At 45.1% G+C, this 24937-nt stretch overlaps 1 protein-coding gene across 2 annotated transcripts in view; it reads left to right on the plus strand.

Moving 5' to 3' along the window:
- The window catches only part of FAM107B (family with sequence similarity 107 member B), a 144478-nt gene extending 119896 nt beyond the window's left edge, over positions 1 to 24582 (plus strand). The window contains exons 1-4 of one of the 2 annotated variants that reach the window (XM_069627838.1): positions 4133 to 4153; positions 10627 to 10795; positions 13820 to 13973; positions 21302 to 24582. In XM_069627838.1, coding sequence (XP_069483939.1) covers positions 10668 to 10795; positions 13820 to 13973; positions 21302 to 21418 — 399 coding nt within the window. In that variant the 5' untranslated portion in view covers positions 4133 to 4153; positions 10627 to 10667 and the 3' untranslated portion in view covers positions 21419 to 24582. Of the gene's footprint in view, positions 1 to 4132; positions 4154 to 10626; positions 10796 to 13819; positions 13974 to 21301 lie in introns of those variants that run through there. The other variant, XM_069627837.1, reaches the window with a different exon arrangement.
- Positions 24583 to 24937: the final 355 nt, after the last annotated feature.

Raw genomic sequence — 24937 nt, forward strand, 5'->3', positions numbered from 1 at the left:
ACAAAGACACTTGCTACACCCTCAGGTTACTTAAATAACTAGGACACTGTGGACATTTCTTTACCACAGGTACATTTAGAGCAATACTGAGTTTGGTGCAAAAGATAGAATAGAGGAAAAAACAAAGGTTAACAAATAATTCAAAAACAGGTAAGTACTTTTAAGAACCTTCCGAAGCAGAGTAAGTTGACCCTTTCCTGGGGGAAAGGCCAAAACACAGCGTCAGAAGTAAAGGGGAGTCTCTTAGGGAGCCAGGACCGTCAATGTTAATTGCACCATGTCCAGGGGAGCTGAAGATGATCTTTGTAGGTAGGTAGAAAAGTCTTGCACAATGTTTGTAGAAACATTTTTAGAAAATAGAACACTTGAAGGGCCACAAGCTGGGACGCTTGTGTGGGGTAAAGCTTTAGCAACTCTGCAAGGTAACCAGGACAGGTCTCAGCTGAGAGCAAGCAAGGGTACACAACAAAAGATAAGTTCTCTTGGTCTTTACAGTACCTCTTGTTAGAAGAAATGGTTCCAGCTGGATTCTGTTCCTATACAGCTCTGGAGATCCTGTTGTTTCTGAGCCTCAGTCATGGGGACAAGAGGGAGGACGTCTGGGGACTCCTGCTGTGGAATGGGTCAGCAATGGGCAAACTTTGATTCGGCTGCACTTCTGTGTTTCAGCTCCTTCTTGACAGCAAATGGCGACACTGTGGTTCTCGGACACCACTGCAACGCACGCAATCTGGTGTTCCTCTCTCTGGCTCTTCCAGCCTAGCTGTCAATCAAACAGCAGGGTGGTTGTCCTTGCCAGACAGCCAGCCGGCCAATCACTTTTGGGTGCATTCGTGTAACCAAGTGGATAAAGCACAGTGAGTTTTGGGCACCTCCCTCACTTTCTGCCCCTGCCAGACATACTGGAGCCAGAGGCGGTCTTCACTCGTGAATCCCGCCAAAGACAAAATGTACAAAGGGACCAAACCTGGTTTGGCGCACAAAGTAAATCTCAAGAAGGACCTTTCCAACAAGAAATGGTGAAAAAAGACTGGGGCCATTTTGACTCAATGGGCACCCATGGTGACTTACCTGCAGCTGCAATAGCAGCCCATGGTAAAAACACACAATGGTAGGAAAAAGTACATCAGAGCCACCAGCCATTAATTGTAGAAAGGGTAACACAAAAATGTTACATGGGGAAACTAGACAAAGGGGATACTAAGTAACCCCTCCAGCAGGGGCGTTGCTAGGGGGGGGCTCAGGGGGCTATAGCCCCTGATCTTTTGGTTGTAGCCCCGGATAGAATCTCAGGAGCTACAGCCAAAAGGCCAGCTAGCCCCCAGTCCCAACAGTTCCGACATCAGCTTAGCCCCGGGTCTTTTCCAGACCTAGCAACTCCCCTGCCCTCCAGCATCCTATGGTAAGCTAGTGTGTGGGTCTAGAAAGTTACAAATGTAAGCAAAGACAATTTCACTACACTGCTTTTGGAAACAGTACTTTATCCAAAAGAAGGTATTTAAACCTTTGGAAAATCTAAGACTTCCCCGTGCCACTGCACTGAAGGTGCTGTGTGACACAATGTCAAGATGATGCCTATGGAGTTTGTCAAACTCCAAAGTCAAAAGAAACCCAGTCCAAAGCTTTATAAAGCTGAAGGCAGCTTCCCAGTGGTAGCGGCCAAACACTGGAACACATTACCAGCCGCATTAAGGACAGGAGCCTACTTCTGGACCATCCACAAAGATCCGAGAATGTGGCTCTACACACAGCAACTACTAAAATAAAATAACTTATCTGCAACCAGTACTTCATTACCAACTAAATGAACTCTGACTTCAATTGGAGGAGGTATTGTACATTTTTATGTAAATGTGTAACTTTTGTGTTTTTTTTATTTTCATTTTATACACTAAACCATGCATCCTTCACTCATCCCGATCGCGTCTCTCTGCTTCCAAGGTCTCGACCCTCGCTTTTGAACTATAATGTACCCCTCCCTGTACCTCGCATTACAGACTCTCTCATTATGAAATAAAGGTGGGACGGCCATGCTCTTAGATCTTTTGTGGTTGATTGTTTTATGGTCGGGTGGGGGGGGGGGGATCTGGGGTCAACAGTTCTGTTGGAATTCAGGGGTCTAAACTCGTGGCTGGCCGGGTGGGGGGTCAGGGGCCTGCTTTCGCCTGTGTGATAACACGCACAGCATGGTGCCCAGTGCTGTGTCATGGCTTTGCAGGGCACATTCTTTCTAGAACACATATATTGGCAACAATTTAAGAATCAAGAAGAGTTTCTGTGAATGTCGGCAGCGTGGGCCTCTCTCGTCGGCAGCGTGGGCCTCTCTCGTCGGCAGCGTGGGCCTATTCAGATTTCCCCTTCAGACTCGCAGCCTGTGTCGAACACACTAAATACCACATGGCCGTGCAGGCCCTATGCTTAGACAAAGGCTGCTTAATATCTGCAAAATCGCCTCTGCTTATATGCACACTCTGTCTAAACGTCTAAATTGCGTACTATGATTGTGTGGGGACCTTTTAGAACGCTCCCCTCGCCCCTGGTCTATTATAGTTCTTCCAATGGGGCTCGCCTCACCCTAAAGTGCCTAGGGGGGGTGGGATAGATTTGCTCTCTTCCCAACAACTTGCACGCCTTTCTAAGCATGCACAGGTTTTGTAACTGGTATATAAGCATTGTTTTAGTATTCTTTGTCAAATGATGGTGTATTTTGAGATGGTGATGTCACCATATTAGAATGCACGGTCCTCTCTTCTAATGCAAAATCGATACTTTTGTACTGTGGTTTTTGTTTTTAATTTAAATTTTGTAATTTTTTGTGCTTTTTTTAATTGATTTTTTTGCTGTCTGGTTGCTGGATTCTTCAGGCTTTGGTGTCCAGCTGGGACGAACAGAAGATGTAATACAGTTTTTTTTGTTTGTTGCTAAAGCAATGATCTCGGGCATTCTGTGGAGTCTTCCTGATAAATTCAGAAAATTGTTTTTCCATTCACTTCAAAAACGTGCATGCAAGGTTGGAGGGTGACATTATAGGAAGGCTGTTGAGATGCACCAGTCTGGGCGTCTCCATATGCTTGATATTGTTTGTCCCAAAGTAATTAAAGTTTTTATTTTGCTTACCTGGCAGTTTACACAGCGCAGGCCTGCAATGAAACTACCTTGAAGTACTAGGGGAAAGGTAGCGAGTGGCAGAGACTAGGGGGAGGGAGTGCACATCACACTTGACTGGAAGCTCAGTAGACCGCGTACTGGATGAGGATCAAAGGTGCTCCTCATTTTAAGGCCGGGCTCCGTAACCTGTGGCTCTCCAGATGTTTTGGACTGCATCTCCCATCTTCCCAAGCCAGCATAATCAATGGGTGCTCATGGGAGTTGTAGCCCAAAACATCTTGTGGGCCAGTATTGCAAGCGGAGCGGTCCAACGGTTGAGCAGAAAATCGGCCAGATGGTTGCTTAGAGGCAGGCCCGTGGTTATGATTAATTCAATATCTTCCAGCCATCACCTTTTTGTTTTGCCTTACAAGAAGGGACAAAAACAAATCACAAAAACTCGGAATGTTGCCAAAATATTACAAAGCACAAAATGCAACAAAAAATGGAAATACAAAGTTGAATTGTTCAAAAAAACTCTAAATACAAAACATATTTTTTTTTTTCTGGACCAGGGAGATGGCATTTTCAGCTCTTTGAGAACCTCAAGGCTTCCTTTCTTGACAGTGGAAAAGCTATATATATCATGGCTGTTTGGAGTAAGTGTTGGCAGAGCCAGGAAATCTGATTTGATTTCTGATTCTTCTCTACAACGGAAACCAATTTTTTTTTTTTTAATAAAAACTTAAATAGGCACTGAAAAGATATAGGCTCCATATGTATTCAGGCTTCATGTACCAACATGCAAGTATTACCTAAGCTGCGACACCAGGAAGTCCTTCCTTGCCCTTGTAAGGCATTGAGTTAGTGGTGTTTAATGATTAACGCGCCTAACCTCGTGCACCATTGTGCAATGCAATCTCCTGACGCCACCGCACTCCTGGTGCGGTGTTCCACGGTGGTGCGGTGTTAAGAGGTCTTAGTTGCGCCGTTGCCAAACTGTGGAGTAATAACTTCAAGACCATGTCCGCCGTGTCCTGGTACTCGAGTACCGAAGAAACACCTGGTACGTACAGGCCAGTATTTCTGTGCGCATTTTATGGCTTGGTGGAAAACGCATACCAGTGAGCACCGCTGAAAGGGGGTCGAGAACACCTTCTGCAAATAACCCTAGGCGCGAAAGGCTGTTGAACTTTGGATCTTCTGTTATTTCTATTGCGGGTTCGTGTACTTTACTATCATCCTCAGCTATAACCTTAAACATGTGGAGTCTGGGGAGCATACGGTTTCTTTGAGGGACCCTTCTAGTTTTTCAGAAACTTGTCTGTCTTTTTGTGTGTGCAGAAGAGCCGCATTGTACGGTAGTCTGTGGAGTGTAACAATTGTTGCATAGTACATTTTGATCTGTTGCACTGTTTGGTCAGGTTATCACGATGATGCCATTCGTGTGGCTCTGTGCCCAGAAGCTCATGATTTTGGCCATGTTTCGGCCAACTATCACACCTAATGTGTTCGTCTTCAGGACGCAGTATCTTATTTCTGTATCCTACTAAGAGCATAAAGTCCCATTGGTTGTACTGACTGAGGAGAAATTACCCGCCATTGATCAATCGACTATTTGTTGTGTTTTGGGAGCTGTGGTTTGCAAAGATTTAACCCCTGCATTACATTGGATCTTTACAACGTGTTGGAGCTATTTGTTTGGACTACCTTATGTAAAGGGGGAGCACTGAATATTACCTGGTGGCAATGCAGCAGTAGTCTTGGATTTCAAGAGGGGCCAGTGTGGTGAAAGCACAGGGGCGCTAGCCACAAGGTTTACTGGTTGTAACTCTGCACGTGTTAGAGGTGGCCCTTTTCCTAAGAACTGTGGTTTTGATGCCCCCTCTTGTTTCAATTTGCATTTCATCTTTACGATGTTACCAATAGCAATTTCTGCGTGTGCACGGCAGCCATGCCGATCACTAGTATGCATGTTGCAGCGACCTTGTTCGCTGCAGTAGAGGTGCATGTGATGAAAAGCCTGCCTGCTCATCGCGGCTGCCTGCTGTTAATGGTTGCTTAGTCCATGCAAAGCTTGCCTCACGATACTGTGAAATTGCCAGAAAGTGGCAGTACTCCTCGTTCACGCATTATCAATCCTTAATCCTTCTTCGACGTCGACGTGTTTGGTCCCAGAGTACCGCTCGGTCCATAGCGTTTGGTGATGTGGACCAGCACGTTGACGTTCATGATGGATCCAGTGGCGGGTCTGCCAGTATGATGTGTTTCTCAATAATAAGGAGTTAAAGGTTGGTGAAATTTCCTGTGCCCTTGTCTCCACGGTGCCTTTTGCAGGACTTGGGAATCATGAGTGTTTTGCATATTCGCCAGAGTTACTGGATTGTTGCGGAGGGGTATTCAGTCGAAGCAGGTGAATTTAGTCGTTTAGCATTTCATTGCTGCCATCACCCTGGAGACACTTGATTCCAATTAAAAACCACAATGATTGAAACGCAAGGAAGGATCATAGATAACTTCTGCAATACACTTAAAACGTGCAAGTCTTTCCAGGTCAGACTGTTTCTGCAACTCTTGCTTAAAGGTCCATGGTTTGAGTTTTGTAAAACTTCTTGGGCAAAAGCCGGGCGGACGGAGGGGCGTTCTATCAGGGTGTTGAACAAGTTGATATTTAATGCAAGTGCTTTTATAGCAGATCCCGTGCTTATATAGGTGGAACTATCATACTGTGTGTGTTAATTTGTTGGTGTGTTATTGCATTGTGTACCATGCACGGCATCCAGGTGCTCTTGCGGATCTAAGAGCTGGGGCGTACCTTGATGGGGAACAGGAAACTGGAAGATACCTTTGCTTTTGTGTTGATGTCTGCAGACCAAAAGTTCCCTGAGCACTGCGTGCAGGCTGGCTTCTAATTGTCCTGTGTCGCGAGCTGAGAGGCATTTGCGTTGGGTGTGATGGCTTGAGTGTCTGTGGTGCTAGGCTGTATTGGCCACTGCCGGGATATGCAACTTGATTGTGGGTAAGTGGCCTTCTAGTATTTGTGTATTGGGAGGGTTATTCGATTTCGGCATGTGTGCGTGCACCTTAGGAGCGTGTAGTTTGAGAAGGTTAGTCTGAAGGGCCTGGTGGGCAATTTCGAGCATCCATCCAACATTTGCATTTATTTATATAGTGCCTCAAGACCCTGAGGCAACATAGCGCTTCTCTTACAAATTCACAATTTACAGACAGATCTGTGCAAAGAAGATATGTGCACAGAAGATAACAGAAGTATTTACAGTAATATACAATGACGAAACAAGAACAATGAATATACATATCTACAGAATCAGAGGCGTATATACAATAATGCCCTTTATAAGGGTGGATATAATAAAACTCAGTTATGGTCCTGGTCCCTGAGCCATGCCTTAGCCTTGTTCCGGAATATCGCAAACAAAGGCTCAGCTCTAATGGTTATAGGGAGCGCATTCCATTTTTCAGCAGCAAGAACTGGGAAGCTAACTCCACCGCAAGTTGTAGGTTAAAACCCAGTTTGGTGACACAATGTGTTTGCGCTGTTCTACCAAGGCTTAATGATATATGCCGTGAGATCGTGTTGCAAAGGTATATGGGCGCCTGATTGTGTAAACACTTATGTGTTAATGAGAGTGTTTTAAGTTACATTCTTTGCTTGATGTTTAGCCATTTTGAGTTCTGTCCGGCTGTAGAGATACAGTGTTGTCTTGGGATGTTGCATGCTGTTCTACCGCGTTATTCTGCATGACTTGCATTTTGTTGGTATTCTGTTGGGACGTTCCTAGGGAAAGCGCATTACAATAGTCAAGCTTAGATGACACCAAGACTCTTGCTACTGATATACAGTTGGTTGGGGACAAGTAGGGACGAGAAGCTGTAATACGCTTACAGGTGTATGCTGTGGCCGAGGCTAGGGCATTAGTTTATCCCGTGAGCGATAGTGAAGAATCAATGTATATGCCTAATGTTTTCACATCGTTTGCTACCTTGATTGTATTCCCATCGATAATGAAAGTTTTAAAGGATACATCTAGCCGAGTAAGAGTAGTTCGGTTTTATCGTCATTTGGATATAACCATGTTTAGCCATCCATATTTGTATAACACTATAGATATCATTTAATGTTTTGCTGTCTACAGTGTAGTCACCAGTGATAGGTATAAGTATCTGAGTGTCGTCCGCATAATTCGTATACGTGACATCCAGATGGTCAAGTATATCAAATAAAGACTTGGTGAAAACATTGTAGAGAGTCGGTGACTCACATGATCCCTGTGGGACACCACAGGAGAGTGGCGAGGGATGGGCTGAGGTGGATGGAGCAAAGACCCCCAGATCTATTACTGAGGAATGATTTGATCCAAGCGTTAGCTCGGTCAGAAAAATGTGCAGCAGATGAGAGGTGTTTGCATAGTATATCATGGTTCACCAGGTCAAATACCGCAGATGGGTCAAGTAGTAAAAGCAAGGCGGATTTGCCTTCGTCTTTTAAAGCCTAATTCTGGTTCTTTAGGTCAATACGTGCTGTCTCTGTCCCATGCCTGGGTCTGCTGAAACCTGACTTTCTTAGACCTAGTAAGTTATTTGTTTCCAAGTATTGCTGAATTTGGAGATAAGATGCTCTATCCAGTATTATCAAAAGAAAAGGACAGCGGTGATCGGACGGTAGTTAGATGGGTTGTTAGGGCCCAGCGTAGGTTTTTATTTTAGGAGTGGGAGTACCCATGCATCTTTTAGACTGGTGGGTACGGTACTTGAGGCAAAAGAGGCATTGATGAATGCGGTAATAAACGGCGCGAGTTCAGTGCCAGCTTCTTTGATTAACGTAACTGGGCAGACATCACCTTTGCAATTGGATGGTTTAAGTTTGAGGATGATCAGCTCAACTTCTTTGGTAGATAATGGTTTAAAGTTGAATTGTGCTGATGCAATGGTAGAGGGGAGTGGAGGATTCCGAGGGATAGTATTAATGAAGTTTTTTTTTATTTTATTAGGTAGCAGATTAATTTTGTCTTGGAGTGCGTTTTGTATGTTGGCACACCATTAGATGTCCTTAATGCAAGGGTCGGGTTTGGGGGCAGGCGACTCAAGTTCTTTTAGTATGTTGAGCAATTCCTTAGTGCTTGAGTTAGCTTTGACTATACGGTCATTGAAATTTATCTTTTTTAGCTTGGATAATGGCTGTCTTATAATTAAATGAGGCTGAAATGAAAATACCTTTATTTTGTGGAGAAGGGGCATTTTTCCAGTTAGTTTTTGCTGTATGTTTCTCCTTCCTGAGTTTTAAAATGTGGTGTGTATCATTTGTTGATATGGGCTCGTGGTTTGGATTTCTGTAGTTTGAGAGGGGCTATTGTATCTATAGCTTTAAGGATTTTCATTATATAGATTCACTAAATCGGTAGGATCTGAGTAGATGGTATTAGGATGAGTTATTGGGCGTGGTAAAGGTAACGGGTCTTCTAAGGTAAGGTTACTTCTAGTCATTGAAGCACAGCCTTTAGTGGGAATGGTGAGGGAATATGGTCTTGTTAATGGTAAAGGTAATAAGATGATGGTCAGTCCAGGCACATGGTGTGTTGGGCAGTACCTTAATGGTACATTTAAGGTCTGCTAACCAATCTAGAATGCGTTGGGCTAGTGATACAATGTGTAAACCCAAGCTCAGACAAGGCATCCTTAAGGGCGGTTGCTTTCCCATCTTTTGGATCATCAAGTCCTAAGTTAAAATCGCCTAGGATTATAACTTGGGACTTATATTTCGTGTCGTTGGACAATAATTGGGATATGTCAATTTCGAAGGTTGTGGTGCAGCCGGGAGGGCGGTAGATCAAGTGCATAGTAATGGTGGCTGTGATTGATATGGATAATTTCGGCGTCAGTATTTCAGCAGATGTAAGATGATGTTTGTTGATTATTCTTCAAGCACGGCGCCATCTTGTTAGTTGTGCCCTTCAGCTATGATTGTGCCGACGATCCGGGAATGGGTTGGTGTATCGGGCATATTGCACAACAACTGGCCTCTTGGGAGAGTGGGGAAACACAGGGCGGAGTGGAAGAGGGGGGAGCATGCAGCAGTGGGCTGGAATAGTTAATTGAGGGGCGGCTGGTACAGAGCGAGGATTCCAGATAGGTCATGAACTTGACTGGGTCCCAAGGAACTGTGTGCTATGAGCTCAGTTGCAATATGTACGACAGGTACAACGTTCATTCCTCAGTATTTTTTTTTTTTCGTGAAGTTGTTGTACTGCCGAATGTATTTTTTTTTGTTTTTGTTTTGGAGCTGAGAAAATTCATTGAAAAAATATGGGCAGGTTTAAAGGGATATAAAGAGTAGAGTGTGGGAAATGAGTAGAACATAACCAAGAAGGGGGATATGAGGTGGGGGGGGCCCCACAAATGAAAATAAAATTTTCTCGGCAGCAACAAATCCACACAAAACCTGGCGATATAATGACATGGAGCCGTATGACCGATTTATTATATTCACCCTTTGTACTGTCCTTGTTACAAAGCTGTAAATAGTTAAATTATCCACATACGTATTTTAATTATTTGATACACTTTTGAACCTTTTCCACCTTTTAATAGGGTTCCTTATTGGCCCTGCATCCGACCAACATGCTTCTTTAGAGTTGCAAGTGTGTGTTTGGCGGGTGGGTGAGAGATGAGGAGTGTGCGGTATCAGAGCGGCTGAACACATTGGGCATTAAATGATTTCCCTTCAAATCCGTGGAGCCGTCTCGGGGGAGACATGGGACGAGTGCTTCTCATTACGAACTCTGATGTTGGATCTCCAGTATTTCCCGCATTTGCGTCGTTCCACTATGGGCGACTCTGCGCGTGTTGCCAATGCTTGGCTTACATTGTTTACTGAAATGTATACCCATCTCCTTTATGCCAGGATTGTCCAATTCCAGGCCTCTAGGGTTGGAAACATTTTGGATTTTCAGGATATCCCTCATGAATATGCATGAGACAAATCTGCATACAATGATTCTAAATGTATGCACATTGATTCTCATGAATATTAATTAGGGATATCCTGAAAACCCATCGGGATGCCGGCCCACGAGGCCTGGAGTTGGACAACCTTGCTCTATGCTCTGCCTGGTCTGCAGGTGCTCGGGACGATCTAAAAAAAAGTATATTTTTCACCATTTGATGGTTTGTATGAGAGGGTGACATCTTACACTTAGCCATGCCATGGTAGCGATGTTTTTGGCTTCGTACCATTCTGCATGTGAATAAATAATCCATTAATGACAGCTGTTTTTATGAGAGTAGAGCCAAGGTTTTCAAACCAGAATTATATCAAATTTACTTTTGGATGATCACAAACCTTCGTAAGGATGCCTCCCGCTGTAACCAGAGGTGTTTATACTTTTTAAAAGACAGTACTTCGGTAAACTGTAGAAAAGAAGTAATGATACCTGCTTGTAGTAAATATTTCTAGGTCATGATTGTAAGGCCTCTACTTTGCCATGCGTTTTGCCTGACCTGTTTTGTTCCGAATTGCAGAGGCCGGAGAACGTGGTGATCCATATTTTGACGGGCGTATCATGGCTGAGCCCGACTACATCGACGCGGACAATCCAGAGTTGATCAGACCGAAGAAAATGGTTAATCCTGTAAAAATTTCACGAAATCATCAAGACCTCCACCGAGAGTTGCTGATGAACCAAAAAATGTAAGCCCCAAACGTATGAACCTCTTTAGATGACATGCAAGGAACTGCGCGCAATTTCATTTCAAGTCGTTTGTTTTTGCAAACTAAAGAATGAGAAGGAAGCTGAAATAAAATTGCTTTGTGTCCTCCTAACAATAACAAATTGAACATAGAAGATGGTAGACTGTGTGTACATGGGATTTAGAAAGGGCAGAGATAGCTGGGAAGTAATGGAAGCACTGATGGGCTCAGTAGTGCGGTCTTGAGTTATGGAGGAGACCTGGGACGGGTGGGGAAGACTCGCACGGATGATCTTTGTGAAGGACCCGTCTGGGCAACATGTCTGTTCCAGAGATCCGGAACTTTTGAGAGATTTATTTTTGATAGAGGGGTTCTTAGACTAGAACAGCGATCCATCATGTTCTGTTATGCCTCTGTATTGGTGTATAACTCTGTAAAGTGCTCCGATGCTTCTGGAAGCCTGGTCCACGCTCAGTAAAAACGATAACAAGAGAACCACTGAGTTGCCCTGTTATTTGCTTCTCAGATATTTGGAGCCACCAATTAGCTGCTCTTGTACAAGTGCACCAAAGTGCTTAAAAATGGGATTTGACCCAACCATCCATTTCTCCTCCCTTGATGGGGTCAGCTTGTATCCAAATTCTACGGGTGAACTTTGGAACAATTGAGCGAAAGTCCTAAAACGAAACCATCCTGTTCACCTGCTCCTCAGCCGCACAAAGCCCCCACTCCGTTGTTTCTACCAGCAGTAACCTAGGACAGAAGCCAGCCTGGTCCTAGTGTCGTTCCCTTCTAACAGTAATAGTTTTTGCGACCGTTCTGTCGCTACTGACCAGTAGCGAGGAATTCTATTTCAGTCCTACTTATGACTGGCTTCCAAACTTTGTTTTATTTTTTTTATCCCAAGCCCCACCGAATGCTAGAACTTATTCACCCTTCTAAAAGTGCTTCCTAGCGCACCATGGATATCGCCTGGGCCTTCCTAATTTGGCCACCTATGACCTATTTGGTGGAATGTCTAAATTTGCTGTTGTGTCTTTACTGCTTTTTTAGTTACTTATGCAATAAACCCAGAGATGGGGCGGCATTACGGCGTCTAGTAACGGCCTGGGGCCTGAGGTAACCCGGTGTTGTTGCTATTGGCATTACAGGATGCTGTGGGGGCTCGTAGTTTTATTTTTTTTTAGAGTAGAGGTAGTGTCATGGTCGCCGTTTTTCAATAAAAACAAGATTGCTGCCATGGACCAGGGAGAAGGAAAATAACGTAGTCCTTTCTCCCTTTTGATGACGGAAATTTCCTTTGCAGGGAAGGACATGACAGTGGGCATGCACATGGCACCTCGGGGGGAGCGATGATGGGCTGAAGGTGGACTTTCTGGCAGTTGGGGGGAGGTGAGATATAGCACACCTTCTTAGCGTCTTGATTGGCTTGGAAGTCCCATGATACGCCCCTCTCTGGTGCTAATAAAGCAAATCACAGGTGTCTTGTTTCAAGCAATTTGCACCTTTTTTGCGCTTTCTGATGGACTTCTGCCTTTAGGAATCTCCCATCTCTCGGCGACCTGAGAACTTGGGCGTTCCTGGGATCATGGCGGCCTACCCCAGTCTGCACTGCCCTTGTAGCCAATCTTGCAAACCAGTCATATTCCCCGTGCACACACTGCTTTCCATCCATCAGTACTTTGCATGGTGGACCTGGCAGCTAAATCTGGGCCTTGAAGTCCTGGCATCTGACCTGGTCCTGGTTCCAGCAGTCCTTGCTGCCCTGTGCTGCCGGCTGGGCAGCTATGCGGTTCGGCCCAGCTTTCCTCCATTTTCCCGCTGCCTGCAGAATCATTCGATTACCTCGCTTGGCTTAGTTGCACAGACACGTTTTCTTCATGCTTGCTCCCCTTCCAGGCTTATTTTTAGGCCACCACAGCAAAGCATCTCCCACTTTCTGATCTTAAGTACACAATTTGCCCCAAGCTTTTTTACTTTTTTACTCCTCGTCTCAGTGCGACGAGTCGAGAGGCTAAGTCTGCTCCCATAGCTCGTAGGGATATATTTTGTCTAGTTTGTTTGTGATGCGCAAGCCGGGTTTCTCCGATAACTTGCTCTCCATGACGTTTCTGCCTAATTTGGGAGAGTTTTCAGTGCATTTGCCAGCCTTGTTGCAAACTGAGTGCTTATTTGGAATGTCAAGCTGGGTGCTTACTGGAAATGTCAACCAGAACATATTGGGAGTGCCAAGCTTACTGGGAATTCCATGTCGAGCCATGAGACATCATGCCATGACTTGACCTATGTCAAGACAAGGTATGTCCTGATGAGTTCAAGTGTTCCGAGAACTCTGCCTTCTCTAAATGTGAATGTTGTGATATGATAACTGGGCAAAATGTGGGCTGGAAATGATATATTTTATTTATATTGCACCTATACACAAGTGTTTCAGAGCGCGACGAGGCAAGGGAGGGGAACAGGGGAGAAAAAAACAATGATCTTACTAGGCCCAGTGACATTGAGAATGCGCAAGTGCAGGGGAGAGGGAAGGGAGAAAGTGCCAAAGGGCAGGGGAGGAATGGAAAGTGCTGAACACGTGATCAAAACAAGTAGTGCGGCTGGCAGGTGGTAAGTACAAGAATAAGGCGCAGACAGCGGGTGTCTCATAAGTGTAGGAAGGGGACTACAGCGTTGCAGATACAGACCAAAGTGCAAGGGTTAATCATAATATGCCAAGTAGTCCTGGAAACTGGGAATGAAGTGATAACGTGCCATAATAGCACCTGGGAATGATGTGTCAAGTGGTGCCGGAAACTGGCAACGATGTTAATAACTAGGCATAATGTGAACTGGTAATGATGTGCTAGTTATGTTCAAATATCACATTCATTCATAGACCTTTAGTTGTAGCCCAGCGGCCTTGCATAATTTCCTGATACGCCAGATTTCGATTGCTCTGCAACTGTGGCTCTTAAGCTGTGTGTGTGGTTTGTGACTGGTAATGTTTACCTGTTCCCTGACATCTGATTGACTCCCTTTCAGGGGGATTGCTCCACAGAACAAGCCCGAATTACAGAAGGTGATGGAGAAGCGGAAGCGGGACCAGGTTGTGAAGCAGCACAAGGAAGAGGAGGCCCTGAAAAAGAAGTCGGACTTCGAGATCGAGCTGCAGAAGCGACAGCAGAAGCTCGAGCAGGTGAGGCATGTGGGATAAACTGGTGGTCAGAGGCCAGGAGGCGGGGACTTTGTTTTGTAGTTGTGTCTAGCACCTCCCGCGATATTTAGGAGGCTTAAAAAAAAGTGATTTCTGTACTAACGGTATAGTCCAAGGGTATTCAACAGCCAGCCAGGGTGGATTGCTCGGGGGCAAATAGTTTGTCTTGGAAGCAAGTCAACGCAGAGCAGGTTTGACGCTTAGAGACTGGTCTCCGGTGTTAAGCGCATTATAAAAGATAAATGAACTGCGGCTTTGTTTCTGTACTACGACTCCCATGATCCCTCTCCTTGGAGCATAAAGGCTAGATCTGATGGGAATTGTAGTGCAAAACATCCTGGGGACCAAAGAGCGGATACCCCTAATATGTGCTGTTCGACAAATTGCCACTGAATATTGAGTCCAAGCTAGATTTACAATCTCTCCATGATCTCACAATTTGCCCTCACCACTAGACCGTGCAGAGTGATCATTTAATCCTGGCGACCAAGCAATTTTGTGGAGAAAGCAGGTGGCAAGTAACTTACTTCTGGCTAGTAGCCTGCAGCTTCGGTTCCGTATTTACACACATCTGTACGGCTGCTGGACTGAAGGGTGAATGCTCGCCTTTTGCCTGCTGGTTACCCCGGCAACAGAGGATCGTGTGGGCCAGTGCCTGTCACAGCGCGCTGTTAAACAGAGGGAAACTCCCGGGCTCATTTCTCTCTTAATATGTTGCTTTCTGAGGCACTTATTCTGGAAGTGCTGCTAATGAGACTGTGGTGACAGGTGGCCTACGAGTTTTATTCAATTTTTAACAAACTGGTGTGGGAAGACTGGGATGCTTGATACTAAGTGGGGGGGTCCCTATGGCGCTCTCTACCTCTCTGTGGCCACCCTCCACCACTGCCCAGGCGTGCCCTAAATTCCAGAATCCCTGCAACACACTCTAACGCAGGGAATCCCTACAGTCTCATTATTTCTAATCTGGACGGGGAAACCTTAAGGCTGTGCCCTTTTCCATCTCCCGCTGAGGCTGTCTAAGGGATACTTCTGGTTTGTCACTAGGGTCTCTGTCTGCCTCTCTCTCTCTCTCTCTCGGTGTCTCTCTCTCTCGGTCTCTCTCTCGGTCTCTCTCTCTCGGTCTCTCTCTCTCTTGGTCTCTCTCTCTCTCTCTTGGTCTCTCTCTCTCTCGGTCTCTCTCTCTTGGTCTCTCTCTCTCTCTCTCGGTCTCTCTCTTGCTCGGTCTCTCTCTCTCTCTCTCTCCCCCTCGGTCTCTCTCTCTCTTGGTCTGTCTCTCTTGGTCTCTCTTGGTCTCTCTCTCTCTCTCTTGGTCTCTCTCTCTCTCTTGGTCTCTCTCTTGGTCTCTCTCTCTCTCTTGGTCTGTCTCTCTTTCTCTTGGTCTGTCTCTTTCTCTTGGTCTGTCTCTTTCTCTTGGTCTGTCTCTCTCTCTTGGTCTGTCTCTCTCTTGGTCTGTCTCTCTCTTGGTCTGTCTCTTTCTTGGTCTGTCTCTTTCTTGGTCTGTCTCTTTCTTGGTCTGTCTCTTTCTTGGTCTGTCTCTCTTTCTCTTGGTCTGTCTCTCTTTCTCTTGGTCTGTCTCTCTTTCTCTTGGTCTGTCTCTCTTTCTCTTGGTCTGTCTCTCTTTCTCTTGGTCTGTCTCTCTTTCTCTTGGTCGGTCTCTCTTTCTCTTGGTCGGTCTCTCTTTCTCTTGGTCGGTCTCTCTTTCTCTTGGTCGGTCTCTCTCTCTCTTGGTCGGGCTCTCTCTCTCTTGGTCGGGCTCTCTCTCTCTCTTGGTCGGGCACTCTCTCTCTCTTGGTCGGGCTCTCTCTTGGTCGGTCTCTCTCTTGGTCGGTCTCTCTCTTGGTCGGTCTCTCTCTTGGTCGGTCTCTCTCTTGGTCGGTCTCTCTCTTGGTCGGTCTCTCTCTTGGTCGGTCTCTCTCTTGGTCGGTCTCTCTCTTGGTCGGTCTCTCTCTGTCGGTCTCTCTCGGTCTCTCTCTTGGTCTCTCTCGGTCTCTCTCGGTCTCTCTCGGTCTCTCTCTCTCTCTCTCTCTCTCTCTCTCTTGGTCTGTCTCGGTCTCTCTCTCTCTCTCTCTCTTGGTCTGTCTCTCTCTCTCTCTCTCTCTCTCTCTCTCTTGGTCTGTCTCTTTCTCTTGGTCTGTCTGTCTCTCTCTCTTGGTCTGTCTGTCTCTCTCTCTTGGTCTGTCTGTCTCTCTCTCTCTCTTGGTCTGTCTGTCTCTCTCTCTCTCTTGGTCTGTCTGTCTCTCTCTATCTCTCTTTTGGTCTGTCTCTCTCTCTCTGTCGGTCTCGCTCGCTGGCTCGCTCCCAGTACTCTGTCCATTATCTTCAGTCTTCCTCTTTACCTGTTCCTCTTTCCTCACTTCTCTCCCTTTCGCCTTTGCTCCCTATGTGCCCCCCTATCTTCTGCCACCCCTGCCCTGCCGACATCAGTTCTTCCCAGTCACCTCACTAGCCCCAGTCTACGCCTGTCTCTTTATTTTACACTTTCTGCATCTCTCACTCTCCTACCTTGCCCTTCTCACTGCCCTCCACCTTTCATTCTCCTGACACACACCCTCCATCCCTTACTCACACATCACTAAATCCCCCCCCCCCCAAGCTTATCTCCCCCCTCTCACCTTTCTATCACTCGGCTTTTACACTCCCCCTTTCACTACACACAACTGTTGCAACTCTCTCACAGTACCTTCCCTGCACTCTCGCGAAACACTCCTACAGTCGCCTCAATGCTCTGCTCCGCAGTCGGTCCTCTGCCTGGACTCTTGATCCACCCTCACTCCACCTGATCTCACTCAAACACCTTTACATCGTCTCTGTGCTGGATGGGCTTTCATGGCCCCTTAGAACACTCCTCCCAGCTCCCATTGGTCCCCCTAGTCACATGCTCCCCTCAGCCAATCTCTGGCTAAGCTATCCCCGGAAGGAAGGACTTTACCTGCCGCCTTGGAAGTCTGCTTTTGCAAGATGGCAGTCGCGTGCTCTGGCTGCTCATTTTCTTTGTGCCTTTCTTCATTTGCTGGTGAATGTTGCTTCCAGTTCAGTCTGGGACGGCATCCAGTGTTGGTCCCTTCTCGCTCTCAGCTCGTTTTCTCTTGCGCCACTGTTCCCATGGGGTCAATAGGTCGGATGTTTGGTGTCTTTACTCTGTTGGGTAGGGAAAAACCGGTCGATTCCAAGTCTGTTTGATTCCATTCCCCTGGTTCTTGTCGTCTTGTTTGCAGAGAGATGCATTCTGGGAGTTGCTGTCCTGAGAGAGACAAAAATAACTCTGGCCAGAAGGGAGGCCGACAGGCATTGTGGAAGTGACAGTGGTACCATCAGTCATACACAAAGCACAGTCTTAGCTACTGGGTGCCCCCAGCTCCCTCACCCCACTTCCTGGAGGGGTCCCCATTGCCTCCTTGACAGGGCCATGACTCTGTCCCTGTCACATAGTCTAAGTGGTAAATGGTGATTAGTTTCATCGAAGACTTCCCTGAACGCCACAGTCACAGAGCGGTGAAGGATCAGGGAGCGTCTTCTGCTGGGGGGGGGGAGGTGGGGGAGCTGCAAGTGTCCCCCCGCCTAACAAGAAACAGGCCATCGCGAAGGCGTGTTGGGGGAGGTTGTTTCACCAACATAGAACCATAGATACCGCTGGTGGTACATTGTCAAATGCCCCTTAACCAAACCGTCTGCCCCTCAAGTTTACCGCAGATGTAATCATTGTTGTATTTGCACGGACACCAGAAATCCCCACCGTGGAATGGCAACCTGTCTTTAAATGGGGTCACTGCTATCCGAAAGGTCCAATCGGCTCGGTGTTGTTCTTAAAATGGACTTCACTCTAACCAGCTGCCTCAATGTACTTTCTATCTTGTGTTACAGCTCATGTGGTCATGGCTGAAGCGTTTGCTTTTATTTCTGCAAGCACTCGCCCCCATTCCCCAGAAAAGTCATGTTTTTGTCTTTGGTGTTTGTGTACCTCTAGTACACTTTATCAATGCTTTGTTTATGGTGCTGATGAAAATCCTGTGGTATTTTGCCACCAGGGGAAAGTCCATATCAGTGGTTGGTTTGCAGAACACTGCCATCCTTCCCACATAAAGTGATAGTGGCGCAGAGTGGTAATTAACCAATATCCACAAGGAAGTCTCTAGGACTTGCACCCCATCACCGCATATGGACCTTCTCGCATGCAGAGTTGAAAATCCGCGCACAGTGGGCATGCACCCAAACATGGCCAGCAGCGCTGGTCATTGGGCCGGCTCTCACCGGATCTGAGATCCGGCTACACATCTGGTGCCGGATCTCGGGATACGGCCAGAGTCAGCTACCCCAAACGCCTGCTCTGCCCTGGGGAGAGAAAAAAAAAGCACCCGCGAGCAAACTGTAACTTCCTCTGGTGACCCCATGCAAGAGGTCACAAGAGCAAGTTACAGTCCTCAGCCACGACCCATTTGTCGGATACATGGAGCCGGATTATTTATTTATGCAATGTTTGTTGGATACCTGTATCCGACAAACATTGCGTAAATAAATATACAGGTATCCGGCAAACATTTCCATACATAAATATCCGTATGAAACATGCACGATGCAGCCACCCAACTGCTTTCAGAGGGGAGCTGCAAGAGCGGCTCAAGTAAAGGAAAACGTTGCTTATGGCGAACAGAAATCAGTGTGTTTGAATAGTACCCAAGGGGAAGTTTTTTTTAATAAAATGGAATGCAATTTGTGCATTTTAAAGAATATTTACTCAGCAACACTAATCACTATCCGCACAGTGAAGAGTCCTCGCCAGTGACATGGAAGTGTTTTAAAGTGGAATTGATAATAGTTTTGAAAAGAAGCAGCATGAAAGAAATAGTGCCATTTTAAATTATTGTTTTGGACCTTTCCTTTGATCAGAGATCAACTGCCAGCTCTGCCCCCCTCCCCCCCCCCCCCTTCAACCCTGCCTCCTCGGACACCGACCCCCAAACTCCGCCCCCCACACTGGCCCTTGTGGGATCCCCACCAATTTGTTTCCATTTCCACCATTGACCTGGAGCATCCTTTCCAGACATACAAAACGGGTCAGCCAAGTGACCCACTTTCCCCAAACTATGCCCCCTGCCCCCCACACCACTCTCCACTTAAAACATTGATCCAAACGGTATCCACAGTTCATGCACAGCCAGGTCAACATGCATGCACACAGTTCACATGTCCACCACAGACGCCATATAGTCAGAAATGTGCACACACACACCCTCCAACTACAGATCTCCCACACTTCAGGCTGTGCATTGCCGAAGACTCGTATCACCCACTCGACCACATTCACCTGCTAGTCCATTGGTAACTATTTGTGATATACAACTAAACATTACTGTTTCCTGTAAGTAAGAACACCCTTCTAGTCTCAGTGTTTTATTTGAGGTTCAAGTTTGCTCCTAGAATACAGTTTAGTGAGGACCAGATCACAAGGGAGCAAAGCTGCACCTGTGAGTAGCATGAACTTCCCGGATATTCCAGGCATGGGCACCAAGTTCTTGCTCCACATCATATCTGCTTGCCAAAAAAACATGTTTTTAATTTAATTATGGCAGTTAACTCCTTCCAAGAACTAGTCTGTCCAAAAAAAAAACCTTCAGTCAGACCGCCCCACACTTTTTTTTTTAAGCAACCACTTCCTCTTTACACCCTGTTGCTTCTCTGGGGCTGGTTCCCAATTTGAAAAAGCTGTGTCAGGACATACCTACTTCACAAGTTGCCGCAGAGAGTAAAAAAAAGTGCCGCCCCATGCCTACTTGGCACTGACCATTTGCATGCCACCTACTTCACGCATGTACTCATTGTAAGAGAAACCCCCTGATGAAGCGCTTAAGAAACTCTTTGGCTTGTGGGTAATCGCGGGATTATTATTTTGTACCTACGTCGCAGTAGATTTACTTTCTCTGAAGCTTATTGACATTTCTTTGACCTTTATTGCAATAAAGACTCGCAGAGAATGTGACACTACAAAGCCTGGATTTGGTGTATTAGTGTCATGTGAGACTTAACAGTAACACCTGGAGTGTTCTGGAAGTATGGGTGATGGCTCTCAAAAGTAACGAAAGAAAGGGAATCATGTCGGGTAAGGTGTTAAATGGAAAGTCGGAGAATGTATGTTTGTTTGTTGGATTAGTGGTCAAGTGGTAAGTACTCATTGCTACTAGCAACTAGTATAGGTATTAACCAGTCGGACTGTTTGGAGGCTGATTTAGCAAGCTGGTAAATAGATGGAAATCTAGACACTAGTCAACGACCAACCAAAACTTTCTGATTTGTGTGCATACAATTTTAATTTGGGAGGCTCCCTTAAATTGCTTGAGGTCATTGAGGCACTTCAGGGAAAGGAAGAGGAGCGTTAAACCAGCTACATAGAGCTATAAGCCAAAGCCTCCTCAAATTAGTCTGGACCAAACCCCAACACCTATGAAATTCACTTGGGTGATGCGTCTCATAGCATTGAGTCTACTACTGGCAACACCTCGGAAACCCAAGCAGGTGATCGAATCTCCATCTTCCTGAATCTTGAGTTGGACGGGTCTACTACGGGCAACACCTAAACCTATGAAATCCAAACGGTTGGTGGAATCTCTCTCAAGCTTGAGGTTGAATGGGTCTACTATGGGAAGCAGAGAACAAGAGCGGAGTTGCACCTTTAAGACCGAAAGGAACGGGGAGAGTGGGAATTGGGACTTTTCGAAGGGCCAATGGAAAAATATCCTCTGCGATATTAAAATGCTAAAAGGGCGTGGATTGCAAAAGACGCTTCCATGGGTTCATATATTAAACCCATGGAAGATGGGGGAGGAGGGTGGGGAGGTGGAATGTGGGTGGGTTGATGTGTTGAAATTGTGCTATGTAGGCAGGCACTCTGATGCATATATGTTGGCCCTGTGACTATTTGTTTTGCTTGTGTTTACTGTTTAGAACTTTTGTGGTAACATTCCTCCCGCGCAGCAATGCCTCCACCGCCCCTCCATTTGCTTTTTTGACTTTTCCCAATCTCTTTGGCCTCCGCGCACTTGTCTGCCATTTCCGTAATAGGCTTGCTATATGGTAATTTCTGCGCACTGTTTTGCTTTATTCGGTTATATTGAAATGCATGTACTGTTATTATTTTTGTCTACCTGTTCAAGTGAATTTTGCCATTTTCAAATCCTTTTGTTTGCATGTCTGCCCAAGATGTATTTTTAATAGTTCAATAACAAATTAATGAAAGGTAACAAACGCCATTATTTTTATTGACCAATGTAGTGACTGTGTAAGCCTTGAATAACCTTCATTTTCTGTTATTCCAGCTTGAGTTTGAAAAGCACAGAACGGAAGAAGAGCGGGAAAATGCCCCGGAATTTGTCAAGATCAAAGGGAATTTGAGAAGAACAAACCAAGAAGTAGCTGAAGTCTGTGACTCCTAGTTTAATCGCCCGCAAGGACTGTAAGGATTCCAGAATTGAAAGCAGAAATGTTGTTTCTGCAGGACTCCATAACCATTTATGTAGAGTGGGTCCAAGTACGTGTTTGGTGACTAAATAACCAGAAGAGATCATCAGCGAACGGTCCTCATTGTTCTGGTAACTTTGTTGACCGAAAGGAGTACACAAGAACAGACCCGCCAAATAAGACGCGATGAGGATGGACTTTGTTGGATAAGCATCTTCTTGTCGGTCGGAGGTGCTGAGTATTGGAATACCCCGAATGGATGCTGGAAGACCGGACTGGAAGTAATGTTTGCTGGTCAGATATGTGCCTCTCTTCCCCACCCAATCAAGTGCAAACACCGGGTGATTTTGTCAATTTTTTTTTTAAGGAGCATCACTGTGCATTTTTTTCCGTTCGTGTTTTGACTATGGAAAGATGATTTGTAGAGTTTTATTTTAACGAGGGATTAAGTGTTCTTAATCGAAGGTTTTCTTGGCGTTAACGTTGGCAAAGTTGTGTTGGTGCCTGTCTTGGCGCGTTCCGTCTGTGATCCCTTCTGTGCATTTAATCATTCGTTGGATTAATGACAATTGCATTGACATGCAAATGATGGCGAAGGCCCTTTAGCCAATGAAAAGTCTGGAATGGTTGGGCGGTGGCAGACTAATCTTCCACAACCCTTTTCAGATATTGGTACTTCGCGTATAGGAATATGCTGCCCCGCGGTTTCAGACGTATTCTCTTGTTGCATGCAGATTGCAAGGAGCCTGAACTAGCTTTGAAATCAAATTCCAATATCTTTTCATTTGATCAAAAAGTAGTGTAGTGGCGTAGCACACGCTGACATTTTAATTGGGTTTCCTTCCCCTTTTAGAGCCTTCACTGAGTTTGGTTAACTTTTTGGTGTGCTTTGGTGGCAAAGGTCCATTTGTAGTATTTGGGTGTCGGAAAATAAAATCGACAGTTCCTTTGATCACAACACTGATTTACAATGACAGAACTGTAATCAGTTCAACCTTTGCAATTTAAAAAAAAATTGGGAATGTAAAACTGATGGAACGTTTTAATTCTGCTTGAATATTCTTTTTCCTTCCCAATTACCTTAATGCAATATATGGGATTCCCACTAACCTAGTATTGGTTTCGTTGGATGCTTCCATAGCGCTTTGAATCCGCAACACAGGCTTTTCCCATTTGGCCATTAGTGGAAAACCACTGCATCTCATAACCTGTGACAGCCTTGCAAGGTTGCTCTTTGGATGTCGTGGTGTGCAGATGGCACATAACACTTGACAGAAGTTTGTGCTGTGTCTTTGATTTGGCAGTCAATTGCATCGAAGGAAGACCTAGTACCTTGAGAAGCAAATTTGCTCTCTGTCGCTGGCCCCATGACACCGCTAACAAGGCACCAAGCTTACTTGGCTCATTCATATTTTAGCGCTGGCGGACCATCGATCGATCAGTGACTTGGGTACAAAATATTGTTCATGCAGTAGTTGAAGCTATTTTTTTGAGGTGCCACAGTCCAGCCTTGCTTAAAGACGATAGTTGGGTGACCACTTCAGGGTAGGCCTTCCCAAATAAAACCGGATTCACGGTTGTTAACCCTTTATTTTGAAGACAGAAATGTATAATGAAAATAAATTGGTAATCTTGGGTTTGGAAATCCATATTGGAACTCCCAAGTGTTGAGCCACCTTTGGTGTCCATTCCTCTGCTGTGAAATCATAAGTATTTTTGTTTCGTGGTAAAGCCAGAGTGGCCTTTTCTGCACTGTTATAGGTCTACTTTTAGGACCTATACACTCATGTCTGTAATCTTGCCCCGTCGAAGAAGTGTACATTTCATAGGAAGCGACTGTATCTGTACACATAGTTCAACAGCTCTGGAGAACTTTCTTGATTCAAAAAATGTTTAATATCTTGCATTCAGTTTGCATAACGACAAAATCCGACATTGAAATAAAGTTGCTCGATACATGGAGGTGTTCCGTAACTCGTGGAGGTTGCACTTGGCTTTCCACGCTCGACATGTGGCGGGTCCTGAAGGTGGTTCAGAACTGTGTTGCTGTGTCAATCCAGTATTTTGTTACCCTTTGCTTGACCAGCAAATCAAGTTGGGGGTCTTTCAAATAGTACCTTTTGATTATGCAACTCAATGCCGAAAACATTGCCAATTGTTCAGATAATGTTGGATGGAGTAGTTGTTCGAACTTGATCAACCAGCTTCAGAAAAGTAGTAAGACCTCTTGGTTTCTTTCTTCCCTAACTGATGCCTTCCTTTTTCTTTTTTTAACATTCAATGTAAGTGACTAAAGCCAGAAAAAAAATATATATCGAGTTTCGAGTGAATACTAGTTTGAGTAAAATATCAAAGTTGGAATTTAAGTGAATTTGAATTTAGAAAATGACAGATTTAACTTTTCAGGAAATGTTGCATTCAAATTTTTGTATATCGAGTAGGAGGTGTCCCAACGTTAAACGTAAGGATGTGTCTCAAACTGGAAGCACTTGCCGTGTAATAATGGATATGGGATTTTAAATGGGCAGTTTTTTTGGTGTGGGTCATTGTACTTGATCCTATGAGTCAACCCCAGTAATAAAATGAACAAACCTACTATACAGATTTTATCATGTATATGCTTACTTTAATATCCCTACAAAAACAAAATTCTTTTAGAACTTGACTTAACTCTTCACTGAGTACAAGTAAACACCTAGGAGACCTGGAGACGAGTGGTATGTTACACTTGTTCTTTCAACATGTGTTAGACCGCTAAGTGTAGTTTGGGAGCCGAAATTTAATTTTTAAATAGCAGGTATACTGTAATCTTAATGTAATTGCAAATTTGGACTGCAGCTAAATGCTTTTCATTGGTTTTGTCTCAATATGCTGTGTGTATGTTTTTTGTTTTTTTGGGGCACGGCTTGAATTTTGATAAGATTTAAGTAAAGCGGAGTGGACTGCCGTAATGTTACAGATGGTCTTACATTGACATGTTTGACAATGTTTATACAAAGGGAGCCTTAATTGTGTTTTCATAATTTAATATTTTTTGTACTTTCTCTTGTGTAAATGTTTTTAACTGAAAGTGTTATAACAATGAGGGTAGAATTCTTGGAACCAAAGTTACGCTTAATAAATCTCGTACATGCTTGTACTAACTTGTTGAGTTTTCCATATATTTTTTCAGAGTAAAATGCACTTTGTTTGTGGAGTCTAAAAAACGAATAAAGTGATGGGTGTAAAACGTGATAACAATTCTTTCTAAAATGTAAGTGTTTTATCGGCCATTTCAGCTAAGCCACACCAAAGAGCCACCCAGTATCCCCGCACGGATAGGCGATTCCAGTTCAGAGACACAGAGCATTGCATTGTGGGTATGGAAATTAGCTCAAAAGTATGCCTATATCAAACCGAGGTAGACCCATTTCAAGGATGCAGACAACCACATGCGCGTTTCACCCTCGTGAGGGATTATCAGCGAGTGTGGTTTGCTCTAAACACTCTGTGGT

The sequence above is a fragment of the Ambystoma mexicanum genome, chromosome 12 (genome assembly GCF_040938575.1).
Source record: "Ambystoma mexicanum isolate Mex_15411 chromosome 12, UKY_AmexF1_1, whole genome shotgun sequence".
Classification (NCBI taxonomy): domain Eukaryota; kingdom Metazoa; phylum Chordata; class Amphibia; order Caudata; family Ambystomatidae; genus Ambystoma; species Ambystoma mexicanum.